This window comes from Brachyhypopomus gauderio, chromosome 6 (genome assembly GCF_052324685.1).
Source record: "Brachyhypopomus gauderio isolate BG-103 chromosome 6, BGAUD_0.2, whole genome shotgun sequence".
Taxonomy (NCBI): domain Eukaryota; kingdom Metazoa; phylum Chordata; class Actinopteri; order Gymnotiformes; family Hypopomidae; genus Brachyhypopomus; species Brachyhypopomus gauderio.
In genome coordinates, this window is record NC_135216.1 from 6,323,616 (window position 1) to 6,346,440 (window position 22,825).

General features: G+C 45.6%; 5 protein-coding genes across 6 annotated transcripts; 2 read left to right on the plus strand and 3 right to left on the minus strand.

Annotated features, from left to right (window-relative positions):
* Positions 1-256: 256 nt before the first annotated feature.
* naxe (NAD(P)HX epimerase) lies at positions 257-3,396 on the plus strand. 2 transcript variants are annotated; one of them, XM_077008301.1, is made up of 7 exons: positions 257-300; positions 987-1,152; positions 1,450-1,558; positions 1,645-1,755; positions 2,075-2,185; positions 2,657-2,804; positions 2,990-3,396. In XM_077008301.1, exons 2-7 carry the CDS (start codon positions 1,001-1,003, stop codon positions 3,190-3,192), a joined length of 834 nt encoding a protein of 277 aa, XP_076864416.1. In that variant the 5' UTR covers positions 257-300; positions 987-1,000; the 3' UTR covers positions 3,193-3,396. The 2 variants fall into 2 exon arrangements, with proteins under 2 accessions (XP_076864416.1, XP_076864415.1); XM_077008300.1 differs by having other exon boundaries at positions 278-411.
* A 331-nt stretch (positions 3,397-3,727) lies between these two features.
* Positions 3,728-7,088, minus strand: rab25a (RAB25, member RAS oncogene family a). Its single transcript, XM_077008303.1, has 5 exons — positions 6,859-7,088; positions 6,405-6,600; positions 5,594-5,787; positions 4,912-4,992; positions 3,728-4,809 (listed from the first exon to the last, which is right to left on the minus strand). Exons 1-5 carry the CDS (start codon positions 6,893-6,895, stop codon positions 4,685-4,687), a joined length of 633 nt encoding a protein of 210 aa, XP_076864418.1. The 5' UTR covers positions 6,896-7,088; the 3' UTR covers positions 3,728-4,684.
* A 1,003-nt stretch (positions 7,089-8,091) lies between these two features.
* Positions 8,092-11,625, plus strand: sf3b4 (splicing factor 3b, subunit 4). The gene is made up of 6 exons (XM_077008298.1): positions 8,092-8,227; positions 8,845-8,973; positions 9,586-10,128; positions 10,694-10,867; positions 10,975-11,136; positions 11,291-11,625. Exons 1-6 carry the CDS (start codon positions 8,194-8,196, stop codon positions 11,461-11,463), a joined length of 1,215 nt encoding a protein of 404 aa, XP_076864413.1. The 5' UTR covers positions 8,092-8,193; the 3' UTR covers positions 11,464-11,625.
* A 1,180-nt stretch (positions 11,626-12,805) lies between these two features.
* gabpb2a (GA binding protein transcription factor subunit beta 2a) lies at positions 12,806-18,871 on the minus strand. Its single transcript, XM_077008299.1, has 8 exons — positions 18,723-18,871; positions 17,764-17,871; positions 16,815-16,982; positions 16,275-16,469; positions 16,015-16,156; positions 15,713-15,877; positions 15,414-15,529; positions 12,806-14,163 (listed from the first exon to the last, which is right to left on the minus strand). The coding sequence occupies exons 2-8, from the start codon at positions 17,869-17,871 to the stop codon at positions 13,849-13,851; spliced, it is 1,209 nt and encodes a 402-aa protein (XP_076864414.1). The 5' UTR covers positions 18,723-18,871; the 3' UTR covers positions 12,806-13,848.
* A 1,139-nt stretch (positions 18,872-20,010) lies between these two features.
* On the minus strand, positions 20,011-22,392 carry mllt11 (MLLT11 transcription factor 7 cofactor). Its single transcript, XM_077008304.1, has 2 exons — positions 22,097-22,392; positions 20,011-20,819 (listed from the first exon to the last, which is right to left on the minus strand). The coding sequence occupies exon 2, from the start codon at positions 20,811-20,813 to the stop codon at positions 20,568-20,570; it is 246 nt and encodes an 81-aa protein (XP_076864419.1). The 5' UTR covers positions 20,814-20,819; positions 22,097-22,392; the 3' UTR covers positions 20,011-20,567.
* Positions 22,393-22,825: the final 433 nt, after the last annotated feature.

Below are 22,825 nucleotides of genomic sequence, written 5' to 3' on the forward strand. Positions count from 1 at the left end.
AATAAAGAGATTCAATTCAATTCAATTCAATTCAATTCAATTCAACCAGATTAAGCACTGACAATATGCAAGCATGTTGTCAATGAACTAAATTGAAAATTACTTTCAATATACCAATCATTTTCTCTGGCATATTTTATATGTATAAACTACGTACATTGATAATGTTTAACTTTATTTATAGTCTTATTAGTAAAATTAAAAGTTTTTTTCTCAGTTGAGTGGCTTTTAATTTGAAAATCGCAACAAAAGAATTCCGGCATTGTCGTAAAGAACCCACTAGGGTCTCTATAGTCGCAGGTGGGTTGTTGACGTTGTCTTGGTTTAAATGCCATGCAGTAGTTCTACTGAGTGGGAATGCTGTTTAACGTTAGTTAGATACATGGTGTTGTAGAAATACATGTGCCAAAGGTAAGTGATAATAGTAACTATCGCAGCTAGCTAGCGAAATGTCACAGCGTACATTGCATGTTGTTTTAAGAAACGGACGTTTTAAGTCGCTTACCTATTAGCTTAGAATATTAGTTATTTTATTAGCTATTCTTTATCGTGTCGTGTTTCATCTCAACACTGAGTGGTAGGAGGGCGTTTGTTGGGGTGTAGAAAACACGCAGAAAGCCTTGATGACTTTCCAAACATTTGGTAGAGCGGTTTGTAGTACTACGTTTGGTTGTACTTCCGTAAGAAGATACAAGAAGTATAACTGATACATTGGAAGCAATGAGTTCTTTTTGAAAATTGCATCGCAGCTGGCCACCCATTACATAGATTTTATGCTCACGACCCGCCAGAACTTTAGTTAGCTAGATATGGCCACGCAAAAAACATCACGTTCCTATTGCATACTGTGCAAATAAAGCCACACGCTCTCCCACGCTATAGCCGTTTAGTTGTGGCTCTGGGTTGTGAGGTGTGGACACTTCCACGACCTACTCATTTGTAATGAACGTGAGTCAGTGAGATTGCTCTTCGCACTCGTGTTGCAGGCCCACCGGAGTGAATGTTGGCAGCGCGAGCCCTGTTTGGCATCGGTCTCCTTGTGACGTCACGGGGAGGCTGCGTCCGCGCGCACGCGCATGTGTGTGAAAATCCCTACAAAGCGTCTTCCGCGAGACAGGCATGCACCATGGCGAGCACTATTAAATATTTAAGGTATGTATTACAGAATAAGTAACACAACTTAGAATGTCACTTATTTTTTCAAGATTTTACTCTGAGGTCCAGATTAAACCTGAACCAGGTGTAAAAATAAGATTTAAGATTAGCACTGCATTTTAGTCCCTGACTAGACATAATCCAAGTCTGGGACACCAGCCTACAGGTTCAGTTAATGGAAGGTCTACAATTACTCTGATTTTACACTTAAAACCCAAACGAGGTTTTATGGTGTCATCTTAAGCACTCAATGAGATTGTGTGTTTTGGGGGGGCGGGGCATACCCCTCCATAGCCAGGAGGAGGCCCAGCACATCGACGAGGAACTCTTCTCTGACTACAGCTTCAGCGTGGACCAGCTGATGGAGCTGGCCGGCTTGAGCTGTGCCACGGCTGTCGCTAAGGTAAAACCTGCGTGGTTACCGGGCAGAGGAGGTGGGAGGGGTAAAGTGTGAATGAGGACATGTGATCCTGTGCTCCGCCCCCTCAGGCCTACCCACTGCAGTCCCTGCTGAAGAGCCCGGCTAGGGTATTGGTGGTGTGCGGCCCTGGCAACAACGGTGGAGATGGGCTGGTCTGCGCACGACACCTTAAGCTATTTGTAAGTGTTCTGTTCCCCCCCACTGGAGTTCGCAGGCCCCTAGTTCCTAAATACTGTCAGTAATCACTGAATATCTCTGTCTCCCCCCCTCTCTCTCTCTCTCTCGTTTTTTATGCCTCTTTGTGTGATTGTAGATTGTAAATAAAGTTATTTATTTTTCTCTCTCTCACATATTTAAGGCCGTGCCTTTAACTCCACTTTGCTGGAGTATGGTTCATGAAGCAGTTAGCAATTAGCAATTTTGATTCCACCTGATGCACACAGCCACTTTACTGGTCCTGCATAAGTGAACTCTTAACTGTCTCTTTTAAACTGGCAGGGATATGAGCCTTCTGTGTTGTACCCCAAGCGGCCGAACAAACCGCTCTTCCATAATCTCACCACCCAGTGTGAGAGGATGGAAATGTCCTTCCTGACCGAGATGCCTGAGGTAAACGCAGCATAACTGCTGCCACCTTTTATAAAGGACAGAATAAATCTGCATATGAAATGACCTCTGATGTCTCACACTAGTCCTGTTACAACCTTTATCTGTTACTTCATTCCTTACAAAGCCACGACATATACGACAGGACTCCAGGGTGTCTCACACTAGTCCTGTTACAACCTTTATCTGTTACTTCATTCCTTACAAAGCCATGACATATACGACGGGACTCCAGGGTGTCTCACACTAGTCCTGTTACAACCTTTATCTGTTACTTCATTCCTTACAAAGCCATGACATATACGACGGGACTCCAGGGTCACTTATGAGCTGCTAATATCAGAAGGCTTAGATTTCGCTAACGCCTGAATTCGTAGTGTTTAGGAAATAAAACCTGCGTGGATGGTGCTGGGGCAGGCGGAGGTGATGGTGGCAGACACCAAATCTCTACTGCTCTTCTGATTGCCTTTGTAGGCTGAGGAGATTGATGAAGTCTATAACTTTGTGGTGGACGCCATCTTTGGGTTCAGCTTTAAAGGTGCAGTGCGTGAGCCCTTCGGGGCCATCTTGTCCACGCTGAAGAAAGTCACCGTCCCCATTGCCAGCGTGGACATCCCCTCAGGTGAGTCTTACACCACGTGCCCCGCCCACACTCCAGGTTTGATGGTGGTCTCAGTGGTAATGATGGTGAGTGCCGTGTGTATTAGCTATTAGCACCTAACGCTGGCTGGTATTCATTAGCCTGTCGACATCTTTAGCTAAGGGGTTACTGTGGGTCAGAATAAACTAAGCCTAGTCCTCCTGTAGGCTGGGACGTGGAGAAGGGCTCCAGTGACGGTATCCAGCCGGACACGCTCATTTCGCTCACCGCCCCAAAGCAGGCGGCGGCCCACTTCACGGGCCGGTACCACTACCTGGGCGGCCGCTTCGTGCCCCCGGCCCTGGAGAAGAAGTACAAGCTCGGGCTGCCTCAGTACCCTGGAACCGACTGCGTTTGCCAGCTCAGCTGATGAGGAGTGAAAGGGGGGGTGGGTGCATGGTGAGAAAACGGAAGAGTGTGTTCCCATTCAGAACCGAGTTTTTCTTCAAACATGGAGAGTGCAGCGCAGTGGCTGCTGAAGAGATGTATAAGATTATCTGTGGAGGGTGTAAACTATTTTTCAGATTGAATTTTGTTATTACTTGAATAAACTTAATGAATGAATTAAATGTCATGACCTGGTCTGACCATTGATTCTGTGTGTGTGTGTGTGTGTGTGTGTGTGTGTGTGTGTGTGTGTGTGTGTGTGTGTTAAGTCCTGCAAAATACTCTGGCAAATGTCAATAAGGTGATTATCTACATTTTTTGAATTTCAGTTTAAGCTGACACGGTCCAGGGTAAACAGAATTGGAATAATGGACACGGAAGTAACGTGTTTTATTACTTATGCTGTTGCGTTCACTTCGCCTCTGCTTTCTAGAGGTTATTAGCATCAGAAGAGCTTTGGGTGTGGAAACAAGACCAGCCGTCCATGGCCGCTTGTAGGAGACAAAGGCTCAGAATGCCAGAACTCAGCCTGAACAAGCCTGATCTCATACTGCTCATCGTACGTGTCTGAGTAGTGACGTCAGACACGTGGCTTTAGTCAAACTCACATAAGACTGATGCAGCAGGAGAACTGAATGAGGTTTGTGGCCTTCATCATTTTTGTGATGGGGAGACATTTATTTCTTAAGATGTGGTATATGGAGTATTTGTGAAACAAAATGTGCCATTTACAACTATGACACCAAATGTAGACAAACGTGAGCATTGTAGGCATTCTATGTTAATTTGTTAATTAAATTTTACTTTGTCATTAATTTAGTTTTGTTAAATTTAATATTGTTTTATTTTTGTCTTGATGGTTGTATTATATATCCTCTGCTCAAAATAAAAAAGCAATCAATTCTAAGGTACTTAAGTCACTGTCTGGAGTACAAAAATAAATAGTTTCATTTAAACACTTCAAATTAAAATGCAGCAGTTACAATATCTGTTGGATACAAAACTGAACTACAACAAATGACTTGTGGTCATATGGTTCATGGCTAATGAATCATGCTGGTGATATTCAAACATCACATCTTATAGGCAGGATTACTTGGCTGGTACAGTGATGAATATACGAATCCAAACCCTAACACAAATCTAGCCCCCCAAAAATGTCATGCACACTACACAAAATCCCAAAACGGGCAGCAACTTGAAAGATTTTTCCAGGACAACGTATTTGCTTTTTTATATAATTTATAGGCTTAGGACTTTCTGGTGCTACAGACAAATTATGATCAAATTAAAATGGCACACCATTCACAGCTAGCAGTACTACTATGTTGTAAACAGTTTACGTTTGCACACTGCATAATTCACGATCCAGGAGTGTCAGTGCAGAAGTCACATCCATAAGTCACATCAGCGGTAAATAAATACGGTTGGAGGGTCGGCCCCGAATCCCCCTGAGGCAGCGTCTGTGGACCTGCTCAGAGGTTCTTACAGCAGCTGCGGCGGGTCTCTTTGACCTCGCCGACCGGCCCCATCTGGCTCATGGTCACAGCGCAGATGGAGCCCCGGGTGACCTCCCTGCTGGCTACCTTCGTGTGGATAGCTGGAAGGAAACGTTTATACAGCTGTGCTTACTGGATTCCTTTCGGTGTATTCGTTTGACTAAAGCCAATCTTCCTATTGTACAGCCGTGTGAACCGCCTACCTGCCAGAACCTCGAGGAAGGCATTTTCAACGTTGGTAGCGTCAAAAGCTGACGTCTCCATGAAGAGCAGGTCTTTGCTCTCTGCATGACATGAAACAAAAACGCAATAGCCTGCGTTAGTCAAACAGAATTCAGCCTCATCTGAACACATTCGCTCCTGCTTAAAGGTTCACTAAGGTAACCCGAGTTCATAATACCTACTACTGCAGAAAATTCATAAAGCAGTTTCTCACATTAAAAATTCCAATTTATAGACTGCTGATATCTAATAATTTGAGTATTTTTCATGTTATGAATGTTGTGCACCAACTATAGACCAACATCCCAGTGTTGTTTTAAAAGAGTAATGACATAACCCCTTATAACATAATAAAGTATTTAATTATAGATCAGTGACCCCAACTGAATTTTGGGAGAAACTCCATCTTCTCACCCCCTACTATTCTCTCCTTCATCCACGAGGGGCACAGCTACCTGTGCTAGCAGAACCCACCCAGAAGTCCAGTCCAGTTTCTCTTAAGTTCTCCACCCACCTATAGTCCCAGTCACTCTCCATCTCAACCACACCTAGTGGGCTTGGTCCGTCCTCACATCTCCCACTTCAACATCCACAGTAGGTCCACTACCGTGTAGGTGACGGCTGTGCTCGTGGGTGTGACATGTGGCGGAGGTGTTCACTCGCCTGCAAAGTGTTTGGCCTCCTCCATGGGCACGGTGCGCTGGGAAGAGAGGTCGCTCTTGTTGCCCACGAGCATGACGACGATGTGGGGGTCGGCGTAGTTGTACAGTTCCTTCAGCCAGCGCTCCACGCTCTCATAGGTCAGGTGCTTGGTGATGTCATACACGAGGAGCGCCCCTACCGCCCCCCTGTAATACCTAAAAGCACACGGACGCTTTAGATCAGAGATTCTCCATCCAGATCTCAAAGACCCCCTGCCAGTCCACACGACGTATGATCAGTGCCCACATTAGCACATGGCTACCATTATCTGGCTCGGACATGTTTAGGCATGGAGGTGAATTAAAATGTGGGCAATTGGTGGACCTATTTTGTGGATTTCTGTGTTTTAGTTTACAGGCATTTTAAACCTGGACTTTATAGGCACATTTTGCCCAGTGCAACTTTATGAAACTCTCTATCCTAAGCAGCTCTTTAGTGTGTTTAGTGTGTTAATGTGGACAGTCATGGCCTGGTGGTTAGGGAACTGGTCTTGTGACCGGAGGGTCGTGGGTTCGATTCCCAGACCTGAGGCTATGGTGCTCACTTGTATAAAAAAATGAGATAAAATGTAAGTCGCTCTGGATAAGGGCGTCTGCCAAATGTCATAAATGTAAATGTTTAGAGCATATCTGTCGTGACATTCATTTGGAATGGCACCTGTCATCTAGATAAGTGTCAGAAATAGACAAAAGGGTTTGCTGAGGGTCGTAGCAGGTGGTGATTTATGGTTATTCCTCTACTGAGTCCTTGGTGCAACAGTGTGTGGACTCACGCTGATGTGATGGCCCTGTACCGCTCCAGGCCCGCCGTGTCCCAGATCTGGGCTTTGATGCTGACCATATCCAGCTGGATGGTGCGAGTACTGAACTCCACACCGATGGTCGTACGGCTGTCGTGGTTGAACTCGTTTTTTGTGAATCTTGATAGCAAGTTGCTCTTTCCCACTCCCGATTCTCCAATTAATACCACTAAAGTGTGAAAGACAAAATTACACATTATCCAAAGTTCAATGTTCCTCTTAGCAGTGGTGGAGTACGAGAAGCATTCACATCGTTCAACTGTTGTTTGGCTACACATTCTTATTTAGTTAAATCACCAAAAACCATTACAAATCATAAAGATATCTCCTAAAATCTTTTGAATATCTGAGGATAGTTTAAACCACAACCAGTCCAAGAACTCTGCATAAAGATGCTAATCAGCTCAGGGAAGAAAAAGCATCTTACCTTTGAAAACAAAGTTATAGCCAAAATCTGCTGCCATGTTGACCTTCAGACGGGACTGAAGCTGTTACACCAATGGGGCGTCCAACAGCTCTAAGTGTCTCGAGGTGGGAGAAATAGAGAACACTCAGCTGGTGCCACCATTGGCTTGGTAATCTAAGTTTAAAGATTATACGCCGTCAGACTCTCCCTGGACTGGCTGTGCTGATGCGCCGCATGACAGCGGAGCTGGAGGAACAGGTCAAACCGCCACTTCACAATGTGTATGGGAGTGACAAATCACATCCATTCTTTCCCAGACTGCCCACAGCACACAGGTATGTTCAAACACGACATCATGATCTGTGGGCTGCCAGGTTGGTTTAAAAGAACAGAATTCAGGCCTTTGTAAACATTCTTTCAAATAGTGTTTGATTCATTTAACATCCCTGCCATGATGAAAACTCCAATGTACGCTTGACAAGCAATGATGTAAACTATATGCATGTAAAAAGCATTTTTATTTGCCAGTGGCTATGAAAAGTGATTTTAAAAAAGAAATTTGTAAAATAAAATAAACAATATGCCCTGCCTTGCCTAATCTACGAGCTTTGTGCAGTACAGTCTTAGTGACACAGCAGAGGTGCAAACAGTGCCATGTAACTTATATCAGACATATTGGTTTCTTTCAAGCAGCTCCAGTTTCATCACACTAGCTTTCCTGGATCCCAGCAGAGAGAGGCTCACACACTGTCATATCATAAACACAGGACACACATCGTGTGATGTATTGGTTTGGTACAGTGTACAAAATGTGCTGAAGCTACATGCTCATAAAATGGCAACATGAAGGCTAGTCATATGTTGTATGGAGTATGTGGTTTTCCATGCATCCATGAAGATTTCTTGACACTGCTTCATTTCTGAGCAATTTACAGATATACAGCTGACCAAGACTTGATCTTGTGCAGCTCTGGTGCTTTGGTGCTTACTGGGAATGTCATGTAGAAGGCTTGGCCTACACCAGTCAAGAATCTAGTTTAACTGGTTTCATTTACTTTGTACTATTATAATCACTAAAACATTGGGGTTATATTGTATATTGGTATATTAGGGTATATTGTATATTCTAAATATTGTTGAGGTGCAGGAGGACATTTTGTATATAATGGTAATTTGTTATGTTTTTGCAATATATTTCTTTGCATGGTTTGTGTTTTATTTGCTTATTATACACACGAGCGATGATCATTGAAGTAACCAGTGCCGGTCAACAGGTGGCAGTGCGACGTCGCGGCCCGTTGTGTTTACCGCACATGAAGAAGTCGAACTTCCGCCAACTTACACGCCGCTTTCATCATGGCGGCGGGCCCTATATCGGAACGAAACCAAGGTAATTCGTTACATTGCTAGTCATTTTATACCATACGCATCGTGATCAATCGCATATAAACTGATAACCCGTGTTCTTTACTACTAGTACTATATTAAATATGTAACCAGACACGCGTTTGCGTGTTATATAGCTCAGATTGTCTGGTCCTGCACCAACAAAGCGCCAGGTTGCTGCTCAGACATGGTGCATCAGTGAGACGTTATTACATTAGTTACGATGTGTGTGTGTGTGAATAAAACCTTTAGTAGCTTGATTGGTGTACAAACTGGAGAAGTTGACTAGCTGCCTTAGCTAGCTAGTTGGATGTTAGCTTGCTAGATTTCTTTGGTTATCTCTGTTCTACACGATGGATTGTAATCCACTTAAGTTTGACCAACAGAGTTGAATTGCAGGTACCAAAGGAGATATTCGTCACTCCCAGATGATCAATTTAGCCCCACTTCTCTAGAATACAACCATTATGTATTACTAGAGAACAGTTTCAAAAGCGCAGGTCATGGAAGTCCCATAGACCCTTAGCAACCTGCTCGTACTTTACAGTATTTTTGTGCTTTTCTATATTTGGTATATTTCGCTTGTTTGTTGTTAATTGTCCAGTTTTGGTTTTTCCACAGATGCGACGGTGTACGTGGGCGGTCTCGATGAAAAGGTTTCAGAGCCGCTGTTGTGGGAGCTCTTCCTCCAAGCAGGACCGGTGGTGAACACACACATGCCCAAAGACCGAGTGACGGGCCAGCACCAGGGTGAGCGTAGTGCGCATGCGCGCCGGCCACCTCTATAAGCAGCTCGTTAGTTCCACTCAAACGTTCAGTGGGTAAACAGACCCAGAAAAGGGAGAATATCAAACATTCTTTGCCCTTGAAATGCTCTAGACTGGATAAGTTTGGAAAGTGTAAAAGTAGTAATTGTTTTCAGTGCTAATTGAGAGTCTTGCTGTGTAATGTTCCACATAATAAACAGAAGACTGAGCTGATGTATTCATATTGCAGTCTCTACACATGATCATGTCTGTAAACGGTGTCTGGACGTGGCACACTCATCTTCTATAAGTGCTGAGCTCGAGTACTGGGGAGTAAAGTGAACCATGCTGATTGTTACTCTTAAACTATACAACAGCGTGATGATGATAGGATTTGACCAATCAATGTTCTTGTTTATCGCAATTTAAATCTAATATTTTATACTTTTATGTGTATTAGCCACATTCTACGGGTATTCTGAAGGTTATTCTGATGTTTTCTGAAGGTTCTTCTGATGTATTTTGAAGGTTATTCTGATGTTTTCTGAAGGTTATTCTGATGTTTTCTGAAGGTTATTCTGATGAATTTTGAAGGTTATTCTGATGTTTTTTGAAGGTTATGGCTTCGTGGAGTTCCTCAGTGAAGAGGATGCTGACTACGCCATAAAGATCATGAACATGATCAAGCTGTACGGCAAACCCATACGAGTCAACAAGGCCTCAGCACACAACAAGAACCTGGACGTGGGCGCCAACATCTTCATCGGCAACCTGGACCCGGAAATCGACGAGAAGCTCCTCTACGACACCTTCAGCGCGTTCGGCGTCATCCTGCAGACGCCCAAGATCATGCGGGACCCAGACACGGGCAACTCCAAGGGTTACGCCTTCATCAACTTCGCCAGCTTCGACGCCTCGGACGCGGCCATCGAGGCCATGAACGGCCAGTACCTGTGTAACCGGCCCATCACGGTCTCCTACGCCTTTAAGAAGGACTCGAAGGGCGAGAGGCACGGTTCCGCCGCCGAGCGCCTGCTGGCCGCACAGAACCCGCTCTCGCAGGCCGACCGGCCGCACCAGCTGTTCGCCGACGCCCCGCCCCCTCCCAGTGCGCCCACGCCAGTCATGACCACGTTGGGTGCTGCAATGGCAATGCCGGGTGAGTTGGCGCTCGGGTGCCCAGCCCGAAATATCGGAAATAGTGTGGTGTGTGTGTTGTTATTCGTGATCCCGTAACGCTGATATTGCGGAAGGCACAAATGTGTAAGTGAGCTCTCCAACCAATGAGCCTCTTTGATGTGCTGTGAGCCGACCAATCACAGGCATTCCAGATAAACGTGATGCAGGCTGTGCGTAAAATTTAACAATGTTTACTGGTGTATTTTGCCATTTTAAAAGGGTAGCTAGTGAAATATTGCCATGTTTACAGTACAGTATTTTTGTCCATATTGTACTGCTCAAAAATGTAGTAATAAATCTCAAATGGTTTGGCTGTGAGAACCAACCCCCAAGGAAATGACGTAGGTGGTGGCAACCAAAACACTTTTGCATATTGTTTCTCTTTGCTGAATTCATTTTAGTCTAGACAGATGGATGCATGTTGTTGTTTCCCGATTGGCTGCGGTGTTAACGGTGGTGGCAGCAACACCGTCCCAACTCTACACGTGAAGGACGGTGCGTGTGCCCTCCTGGGTTTTAATCCTGCGTTTGGCTCCTTCCGACAGGCATGCCCCCCCCAGGCTCCTTCCCCCCTGTGCCACCCCCAGGCTCCATGCCCCCTGGAATGCCCCCAGGGATGCCCATGCCACCTGCCCCAGGAACGCCATCCCCTCAGGGGGCATCTGCAGTGCCTCCCCCCGGAGCGCCACCCTTCCCTCCTGCCGGGATGCCCCCTCCAGGTCAGTAGGGGGCGTGTGTGAAACTAGAGCAAAAAATTGTTTTGGATCCATAAATCTCTTCCCCCGAGCTCTTCTCTAAGACGTGTGTGTAACCTCTGCTTTCCCAGGTATGCCACCTATGCCGATGCCTCCGTCCGGGCCGCCAGGCATGGTGCCTCCACCCCCTGGACCTCCGGGGTCCAATCAGCATCGGGCTCCGCCTCCACCTGGCATGCCCCCTCCCCCACAGATGGGCATGCCCCCAAGAGGACACTTCGGCCCCCCCATGGGTACGTGTCCCAACCGCCGCCTCCATTTCTTTAGACCTCCATTGGCCAGATATGTTCATGTAGACACCAGTGGTGTTGGCCCAGGACTCGCACTTTAACACTGTGGTGTCGTGTCATTTGTGGGTCCCGCGTCCAACCGTTTGTCTTCCTGCAGGTCCGCCGATGCACCCGGGCATGAGGGCTCCGCCCCCTCCGATGCCCCCGCCGGGCTACGGCGGAGGCCCGCCCAGGCCGCCTCCCTTCGGCTTCCAGAGAGGGCCGCCCCCCATGCCGCCCCGCCCCCCGGCTCCACCCAGGGGACCAATGCGAGCACCCATGCCTCCGTAAAGAACCACGAGCCTATATTTCACGTTTGTTTTATCTTTAATTTTCATCCCAGGCTGTTGGTTGATGGACACAACTCTTGTTTTTGTATACTGATGTTTTCCCTTCAGTTTATGCCCACTGTATTTTCCTAGGATTAACAAATAAACTGTTTTACAAAAATGACAGTGTTTGTCAATGAAGCATGTCTTTTATCCAGAGCCTATAGGTTTGGCGACAATCTCCCCAACCCTTAGATATTTTGCTGCTTGCACTTTACTGCCCTCTAAGGGCAAGAGTAGAACACTGCAGCTTCCCCTGCCTACTCTGGCAACATAGATTCCTTGAAGACCATGATGTTGACTAACTTTAGAGCCATTTTTTCCAACCTTCTTTTGGTGAAATCCCACAAGAGTCAGGAGTTTTGCCCTAGGCATGCTGACAGCAGATCTCTGGAGGAAGCAATACGAAATATCAAATATTTAAATTCCTCACCTCACATCCAGGTGCATTTTCTTTCAAACTCGTATGTGTATCGTACATAAATGCATACATCCTTTATCAGGGAACCTGGTGGAGAGGATATATTCTCCATGAAGAGAGCACATCAGATATTCTTTCTTGCCAGTATCCTTACCTCCATAACCATCTGCGGTCCTCTACCCCACAGTAAGACAACAGTAGCTGTACATGCACCATAGCAGGACAGGCAGCACAAACACACAAGAATCTTTTTGGGTTTTGTTTTTTTTTTTTACCTCCAGGGCCCTGGCACTCACTTCTTCAACCACATACTTTAGCACCACACCTTTTGGACTCTTTAGCTTATAACCCATCATTACCTTCACTGTAGCACGTATCCCAGTTTCCTGCACAAGTCAAACCTGTATCTCTACACTCCCAGCTAAAATCATTTGTGAATAAATGTACGTTTCACACACAAATAAACTATACATGTCTCTCTGGACGTTACTTAAACACATTCGATATTACTTGCATATCTCCGTTCTATTTTACAGCTATGAATATTTAAGTGTTTTCATCATTCCTGTTCTGTGAACCGTGTGTAGCTGTAAAGAGTCTAGTGTGTCAGTTGGATGGGTAACTTTCACAGCAAATAAACCCACCTCTGAGCTACTCTGACACCCAAGCTTCTCATAAACACAGACAGTCGCCCCAAGGACGTCCAGGCAGTGTGTGTTCATGCAGGAGCTGCTGCTCAGACGACGTCTCGTCCAGCCCGTTCGTTCACCGTCAAACCACCAAAATGAGAGCTCTGGTCATTTATCCACACGTGTAGACGACCGGCTTGACCGCGGCGGGAGGGCGGGCCGGCGTGGAACACCAGATGAGAAGCACGAGATGAGAAAGGCGACTTTTTATTCAGTTTTACGCCACAGTACAACTGCATTTATATGATGGCAAAAACAATAAATATGCAGCAATGTTCAGAACCCAGCGGGTCGACTCTATTCACAGAAGTGCCCACGGGAGAGCCGCGTGAAGTTCAGGAGGTGAGAATACATCCAGGACTCTGAACATGGAATGTGTAAAAGCCATTTCCTGTGCGGGGCTGGGATGGTTCATAAACGTTTAACTATGCAGTCTCGGAGCAGTGATTGGAGTCAGGGCAGAGTTCAGTACTCAAGTCAGTGACCACGCACAGAAATCGGTGTTCGGTCTGGACATGAAGCGGAGTAGGTTTTATACTTTAAAAAGTGGAGTATACTTAATTCAGTTCATCAGCCCTGGTATGAAAAGTCACAGTAATGCAACCTTTACAAAGAAAAGGCACTTCTTTATATTGAATTCTCCTATCTGTAAGAAAAACATTGAAATGGACAGGGGAAAAAAATGTAAGACTGGGTTTATAAATGCTGTACGAAACTGTACAAAATCTAATAAAAAAAAATATATGGTTGAAAAATGCAATCCAGGAAAAAAAGCGTTTTGCAGCACGTGTGTGAGTGTCAGGAGGACTGTTTTACTAGAAAAGGAAAAAAGTCACTAAAACAAGGTGATGCGGGTGTAGAGCAACATGGCGAGGTCCACCGGCAACAGAAGCCCCGCCCACGGGGACGTCACACGTCCTCTACGTGTGACGTGTCCTCTTCCACGTGGTTTCCAGTTAAATTGTTCGGATTTCAGGAATTACAAAAACAAAAACCACCAGCCCAAACGACAGAAGCTGCATCGAGTCTGCATCCTGGCTCGGCTCAACTACTGAAGTCTTTCTTTGGCACGCGTGCATTTTAGGGACACATTATAAAGGTGATTCCTGAACTTTAGCTGAAGAAGAGAAAAATCCATCTGGGGGAGTAAGGGAGAGTGAAAGAGAGAGAAGAATCAAGGGAGAAAGTGCGGATGCAGCCTTTCTTCACCTGAGCTTTGAGTCCGGAGGTTCATCTGCTACGACACGACCTTGCTGTGAACGGCCACGGTCTCCTGGTCCTCCGTGGAGTCGATCTCTTCCGTGCTAAACACCACGTCGCCGTCCGAGAGCAGCAGCACCTCCTCCCCCCCCTGCACGTCCGTGGCCTCCTCCACGTACACCTCCTGGATCACCTCCCTCTCGTCCGCCAGGGCGGCGCCGTTGGCCTGCACCTGGGCCGTGGCCTCCAGCTGCCGTCTGTAGTCCTCCGCCTCCTGCTCCTTACGCAGGAGCTGCTCCCGGTAGACCTGGGCGGTCCGGTTGGCCTCCTGCAGCTGCCTCTGGAGCTCCTCCTGGAGAGGGGAGGAGAGAGACCCCCCCCACACGGCGAGGAGGGAACCTTAGTGAGGCCTCAGCTTGAACCTTACACCGACACGGCCCCTCTGAGGAACCCAATTTATGGCCCAATAAGCTCGATGAGTGAGCAGTGACCAATCAGGAGCATTCAGAATTGATTTAGCATTAATGCTAATGTTTAATGCGGCCATGGCTGTTCAACATCTGTGAGGACAGGAAACCGTCCCGGTCTGAGGACAACACAGCGCTAGGAACATCTTTGGATTCATAAGATTTCTCTTTTCCCCTTTCATCACCTGGGTAACACGAGTCCTGGTTGGCTAACTCAACTTGCCGTCTGCTCGACTATTTATGAGTCACGAGAAGTTTCCACAGCTGGTTGGCCTGTACCGTCAGACACTACTAGACAAACTAGACATGCGCTCTGAGGAGAGTTCAGGGGTTTGCTGGCCAACGTGGGGGTTTTTTTTTATCTGCCGGTGTGTACACATGGGGCAAGTCACACAAGTTTCGTTGATCTACCAAAACTGTGTGTTTGGTGACCCTAGTCCTGCTTGGATGTGGTCATGGACTGTGTGGTGATTTCTACAGGAACGTTGGACCGGTCGTTATTGCTTCTCTACTTGAAATTGAAACTGCAGTATTCTCACATGAAGGCCTGTTTGCCTATTGAGAACCTGCGTGCCGTGTCGCTATGGGAATAAACCGTCGCCTACGTTACATTCACCGGGGGTCCCGTCAAATCTGCTGCATGTCCTGAATGGAATATACATCATTGAACTTTCAGTCTTCCAACAACGCCCTGCAGTCCCAGAATAGCATTAGTAAATGTTAGGCCACTGGCAATTAAATCTTATACTGAAGGACAACTTTGACTCTCCTGGCCTGGATTTTGGCTCATCCCTTTAATTCTACATGCGCCAATGTTATAAATATCAGTCTCACAAATGGAACTTTGGAAAACGTGATGTTGTAATTCTCTTGATTCTTAGTACCACCTTTGACACCACTGATCAATATTGCTAGACTGTCTGATGTCTGATGCCTGACGTGATTCTGGCATCCAGGGAACTGCACTGAACCGCATTGCAGTATTACCATCATGTCTTAGTGTTGTGTGGTTTTAATAGCTTTAACAGTCTTAATAGTTGTGTAATAGCTTTGAGGTGGGTCGACATTGTGCAGCACTTCTGACAGACATTTGTTGATCGAAACGTGTTACAGAAACGGAGGCGAGCGGACTAACCATGTCGCCGGCTTCACCGCGACTGGACACGACTTCAGTCTTCCTCCTGCGTGCAGGCGGCTCCTCCTCCTCCTCCACCGTTTCCTCTATAAACTGGCTGGCTGGGACAGCCAACACTAGAGGTGGGTTTGGTAAGAGCAGAGAAAACAAAAATAAATGTGGTGACTTATGTACAATGTAGGGCTACAGCTTAAGAGATCACTATACTAGCTATACATTTAAGTACTCATTTAAAAGATTACACCCCACTCCTGTGGTGGAGATGATCCCCAGAACGAGATCAAGGCAGAACTCTTTACCTTGCCTCCCGTTCTGCATGGTGACGAACACCGGCTGGCCCAGTCTAGTCTGCAGGTGACCCTGCTGATCTGTCAATATGGTAATGACCCGTTGACCGGCTTCGTTAACCGACTGCTGGATTCCGGCATCCAAGGCACTGACTGCAATGGCGTCCTCCGTGTTTCCTGGTTACCAGATAAAGAAACACAGTTACATTGCAACAGTAACGTAACAGTATAGGAATGCAGAGTATAGTCATTTACAGTAACGTAACCCCCCCCCCCCCCCCCCGGCCGAAGCAAGGCGGCCGGCCGTGTCGTACCGGCGGTGGGTTTGACGAGATCGCCGAGGCTGATGATCCCCGTCTGAGGCCCGGGGACCCCACGGATGATGAACTGGGGGCCGAGGTTCCCGCTGGTGATGGAGGCCTCCGCGTTCCTGTTCACCTGCTGCTGCATCCCCTCCTGCGGGTCACAGGGCAGCGCGGCCTCCGTCAACACTTACTCAAAGCGGGAGTCGGACCGAGCTTAACGCAGCCGCGGCCGTAACGGACGGGCGGGGTCGACGGAGATGCAGCACCACCTGGAGCAGGTTCACCAGGTCGACGTTCTGGACGTCCATGGCGATGTCGAAGGCCGACTTGTCGAACTTGCTGAGCGCGTGGACGTCAGCTCCGTGCTTGATGAGGAGCTGGGCCACTTTGTGGTGGCCGTGCTGGGTGGCCCAGTGCAGGGCCGTCATCTTCAGCATGTCTTTGGCATTGATGTCAGCTCCGTTCTGCAAGATACAACATGCAGTAAACAAGTAAATAGCGTAACCGCCTGACGACCACACCATACGTAACGGAAACAAAGAGGGAGTTTAATTTAGTGATTCTCCATCACAAGCAGCTGGATGGGAAGGCGTTAGATTGGCACGTGATGATTAGCCTGTTTTTGCTGCCGTTTTTACATTCTGGCAAAGTGAAAGATCGCCTCTATAGAACACAAATCATTTACACGCATTTGCATTAAATATTGGCGCAGTATAAAGTCAACGTGTCCACTATATGAACCAACCGCTTCACAGCACCAATACGGTGTTTTGTCCAGCACGGAGTTTTGCACGGTGCACTCAACCTACCCTGATCAATAAATCCACTATGAGCTCATGGCCTTCCGTGGCAGCCATGTGCAGGGGGGTCCTGTCGACCTTGGTACGGGCGTCCTTGCTGACGCCTGCTCTCAGCAGCACTTCTGCAGTGGAGCAGTGGCCGTACTGCGCAGCCAGATGTAGCGGGGAGGTTCCGAGCTGGATGTGTCACACAAACAACAACAACAACATCATCAACCAAACACATGAACAAACACGACACTCTCAAAGCACTCAAACTACCCACAAATCCACAAAAGGGACAAGTGGAACACTACTCTCGTGTAGGGACACTGGAGTGGACATGTGTCCCGGACAGCGTGTCCCGGACAGCGTGTCCCGGACAGCGTGTCCCGGACAGTGTGTCCCGGACAGTGTGTCCCAGACAGTGTGTCCCAGACAGTGTGTCCCGGACAGTGTGTCCCAGACAGTGTGTCCCGGACAGTGTGTCCCAGACAGTGTGTCCCGGACAGTGTGTCCCAGACAGTGTGTCCCGGACAGTGTGTCCCGGACAGTGTGTCCCGGACAGTGTGTCCCGGACAGTGTGTCCCGGACAGTGTGTCCCGGACAGTGTGTCCCGGACAGTGTGTCCCGGACAGTGTGTCCCGGACAGTGTGTCCCGGACAGTGTGTCCCAGACAGTGTGTCCCGGACAGTGTGTCCCGGACAGTGTGTCCCGGACAGTGTGTCCCGGACAGTGTGTCCCGGACAGTGTGTCCCGGACAGTGTGTCCCGGACAGCGTGTCCCAGACAGTGTGTCCCAGACAGTGTGTCCCGGACAGTGTGTCCCAGACAGTGTGTCCCAGACAGTGTGTCCCGGACAGTGTGTCCCGGACAGTGTGTCCCAGACAGTGTGTCCCGGACAGTGTGTCCCGGACAGTGTGTCCCGGACAGTGTGTCCCGGACAGTGGATCACCACTGGTGTTGGAGACGCGCTGTACCCAGTCTGTGGTGAAAGGTGCGCCATTTGCCATCAACGTCCTCACTTCCTCATCCTCGCCGTTCCGCGCAGCTTCTAGAAGCCGCTTCCCTAAGTCCATCAGGGACATCTGAAACAGGTAGAGCAAGTGTGTGTGTGTGTGTGTGCACTATATGCACTAAATTACATGCTAAAACTTTACTCCAGTTCATTTCATTAGTGTGTTCAGGTGTTTTTGTATAGACCCAAATAACAAACATGAATAACCTATTGAAAGCAACAATATTTTGTTTATGATGAACAACAGAACATACTCAAGAAGCAGGGAAATGTATGTTTAGTCAAAATGTCAAAAAAGCGCAAAAGGTGCAGCAGCATTATCTGAAGTTACACCCAAAACAGAAGATTTCTGATAAAGAAGCCACTGCATCTGGGAACAAGAGAAAACGTCTGGAAATCTAGAAAATGAACACGTGAGAGTATAGGACATTAATATAATACAGCTGCACAAAAAATCAAATAAAATACTTTAAAAAGAACTGAAAGCTTTTCCATTTTAAATCTCCAAATCTAACCAGCGTGCCATCCAGCCAAACGTCGCTCGACTCAGAAATCATACTTATCCAAGTTAACTACTTATGGTAAGGCTTCCCATTGGAAACAAATAAATAAAATTTACAAACTTGACTCCAAGATCATAAAACGTGAACCTCGCACAAAGTAAACACATTGATCGGGTGAAACATCAGTAGATCTGCACCAGGCCTGCGACTCTACACTATTACATCAACACGAGTATTTATGTTGGTACACCATGTGAAACAGGGCAGTGCGTGCAGCCTGCTGTACAGGAGCTAATGCTACTTATAAACTTAAAAACCTCTCAGGCGTATAGCATAAACATACATATTATCCTAATCACACTGTAAACTCGCAAATATTTGCACAAATATAATAGCAGATACTTTTAATGATACTTACATTCGCGTAGTTCTGCCCGACAATCTCTCAATCGTAAACACTGGCTACAGCAACTTCTGCTTCTTCTTCGTTTTCTTCTTCTTCAAAGTTTTACTAGGCGCCTCGCAAACCGACGACACTCTCGTTAGCGCCTCCTACAGTGCCGGTGGTGCTGGTGGTGTAACGTTTCCGTTACAATTAGTACTCCCCAACTCCGTGACTGAAAAAAAAACTCCCTAAAATAGCAGGCAACCTAACATGTACCTTACATATCTTGCACAGGCCCATTCATATATCCACGTATCTATTTAGTCCTGTCCACTCAAACGCTTCATTCCACACGGCCTACACACTAGTCACGTGATATGGGTCAAATCATCTAACATCACTAAATATCAAGCCTGTATTTTACATGCAAATATCTGGCTGATGCTGGTTAGTTTGATATTGCCTATTTTTTACCACAGGAGCATAAGCTGAATGCAAGATAAATTTGTTTCCTGACTGATATGGCCAATTATCTGAAAATGGTATTCACACCACTTAGATAGTTCTCAGCAAAAATATAGGACATTTCAATGGCACTCAGCCATAACTGAACTCTGACATTATCTAATTTATTTGAGCATTCTTGGATAACCAGCCACCCCACACATGCACCATACAATGACTGATGGCTAAACTTAATTTAATAATTTCATCCATAGTAACGGGACTGTTGCATTCTACACAGTTGAATGTTCCCTTTAAACTGAACATTTTCATCCCTTTTGGTTTGGAATCTCCCTTAAAACTCTGTGTGGTCAACTTTGCAGGGAACTACTAGGGTGACTCAAATGAATGTCATTTCTGCACACTGTGTTGTGTCTTCCATTCTTTTTTGATGCTCAGGAATTCCTCTCTTTGACCGGCTCCATAGTCCACTGTAGACTGGCTTCATTCTGAATACTATATTAGTGTATCTCACAATTTCAAACATCAACATTGTATAATTGTCTATATACAACCATTAGCTTTACATTCTCACTGTTCACTTCTGCACAGCTATTTAAAGTTTATTCTTTGTAATGAACTCATGTAAAATTTGGGATATATGTATTGATCTGTCTAAACATAATCTCAGCATTACAGTGCATAGTTAATCATTTGAAAGAGAATTATGACTGAAATGAAAGTGTGAAATTATTTTAAAGTTCAAATGTCAAATTGTTAAATGTATGTATGGATGCATAAATACACAAGTTCTTGAAATTGAAAATTGAAACTTTCATCTAGTAGGCCTAAAACAGAACACCTAAAACATTTCATTTTAGATGAGGTAAAGCTCTTTATTTATTTTAAATGATAAAAATACCAAAATTAAACTATAAAGTAGAATAACAGAAGAAAGTGATCAAGTAAACAATATATTTACCTTCGATTCTTAATTGTGGTTATGCAGTAATGTCATATATGCACTGCTCAGTTCTGGTAAATTTACTTGAATTGTTTGATCAAATGAGAAAATGCAAAATAAATACTATGTTGACAATTTTAGCTTTCTTGACAATTTCTAAGACAATGCCAGCCAGTCTCTTTCATGTTTAAGATTTACATTGTACTGTATAGTTATGATGAACACAGATTATGTGCAGCAGTGCTGTTCGGAGACATCACGTGATCTTGCATTATACACCTTTTCACCAATAATGAATATTTACTTTTCTTATTTTTCCTTTTACCAAGCAATGCAACATGCAATATAAAAAAAACTGTAATACATGACTTCAGTATGTCAACAATTCACCAAATCAAGCCGCAGAACACATTGAGCATAAACATTTCAAACCATGTAGTCGGGCGTGAACTGGCCTTTCAGTCGATGGCCTACAGTAGCAGACTGAAATCCAAGGTGTCAATACTGGCAATCGGCTCTTTCCAGTAGTTAAAGGTTGAGAATTCGGAGAACTCCAGATCATCTTCCAGAGATGACTTTGGGGAGTTCTTCCCAGGCAGGTTGTCCTTGGACTTCGGTTCCGACAAGCCGAGACCCTCCAGCTCCGATAGGTCCAAGGACGGGATGGGCTGCCTCCAGAACAGGAAGGAGTCGTACTGGCTGCTTTTCTCCAGCATTGTGCTCTGAGTATCAACAACAAACCACATGCACGTTGCACCGACCATGTCAGTGTGGTACGGACTAGCTTCATAAAACACTTTAAGACACTATTATCTGTGAGAAAACTGAAATTAAACATTTTCACGAATTTCAGTAAATGTGAGTAGTTAATGAAGATGTATGTGATTTAAGAAAGTCCAGGATAATAACCAAAATTGATGGGTGAATCTAAATATATAGACTATACAAATGTGCAAAAACATTTGCTTCATCATGCCGTATATTATTATATCAAGGTGTGTCAAAAAGAATAAACATTAGACTATTTGATAGACTTGGGAAAACCAGGGTGCGAATTATACAATGATAATTGGAGGGGTCAAGTTTTTTTCAGGGTGTAAATTTCACTGCATTTTTTTTGTAGTATTTAACATTATATGTGAGAAGTACATTTAAATGTTTTGACCCCCCCCCCCCCCAATTATTGGTTTTGCCCCTTTAGGGGGGTTGATGCCTTAAACGGGGGGGTCTGACCCCCCCCCCCCCAATCCCCCCCGTAATTCGAACCCTGGGGAAAACATTAAATTCAGTTGTAAAATGAAGGGCCAACAGTTTAAAGATGATTGACATGCGGTAGCCTGAATGAACCGACCCACTGGATGCTACAGAAACCGTGCAGCCTGGTTCACAGACGCTAGAAGAAACCGCTAGCTATAGCCCATCACTTTAAGTCCTTTCCCCCTCTACAAAGCATATTGGGTTTTATAAAACGGTTTCACACCGTTATTCTTTTACATTCAATGATTTACCAAGACATGTAGGCGAAGCAGCATACACAAAATCTGATTAATCTAGTACTCTGGCCGTATTTGGATCATTGCATGATTAGTTGGCTAGCTGCCCCCCGGCTAATTATAACCATATAGACCGCCTTGCACGGTCTTTTCTGTTTTAGGTATTCAATTCAAAAAATAGCCCATGCGACTATTAAAAGAGCGAGTCATACGACCAAACGGGTCACCATCGGAATTAGCGGCACCCCGTTTGCTAAGTGGATCCCACACAATGATGAACACACGCAGTGATATGGGTGTTGACCACTCAGATTTAAATGTCCAACCACAAATACCAAGAAAATGTAGAATTTAAGCCGATAAAAAAAAACATTTATTAAGGAATAAATCTAGATCAACGTTTAAAACCTGTAAATATGCTACGTCATACAGCCTAATGCATTTGACCAAAAGATACATGTGAGACAAGTCATATTAAATACCGTAAATGTTGAAATGATGAGTACCTTTTTGGGGATCCTTGTTAGATGCGTTAGCTCCTGTCAACGCGTGAAACACCCAGTCTTGGCTTTGTGATCGTCTTCTTGCCGGCTTGCCTACATCAACCCACCACACCCAATAATCAAGTCAAGTCCTGCTCTCAGCAGCGCTCCCAGTCCTCCCAGTGCTCCCAGTCTTTAACCGCCTACTGGCAGGTGCACAGATGATCCCAGCGGGGAGTGGCCGCGCTATTGTGTCAAGAAAAGGCGGAGTGTGTCCTCCACCAAACATTAATGAATATATACCAAACCTATCAGCATATATAGGCCTAATTTTCAACAATCTTGTGATGTGTAGTTCTGTTGCAATAGATTTGCTGTGTAAAGTGAACAATAAAACTATTTCCAGTGGCACGTGTGTTTTCCTGACGGAGCTTTTCAGAAATTAAAAAAAGGAACGCTATTGTATTAATATTCTCCTTTTTTGAAGGGGGGAGGTGTTAGAGAGAGAGATTACGATTACTGGATTTTGCAGTAAGTCCCTAAATAGTGTTGAGCGGCTTTTGTGCCTGCCTGCGTGTAAAACAGTGTTGAGCTCCTGGGGGCTTTAATGAACCAGATAATAACGAGGGAAATTAACTATAACATTATCAACACATTAAATTGGAGATGATTAACAAACGGGAGCGTATTCAACGTGTACCACTCTGTTCAAAAACACATAACCGAGCATAAAATCAAAGCGTGTGGAGACGT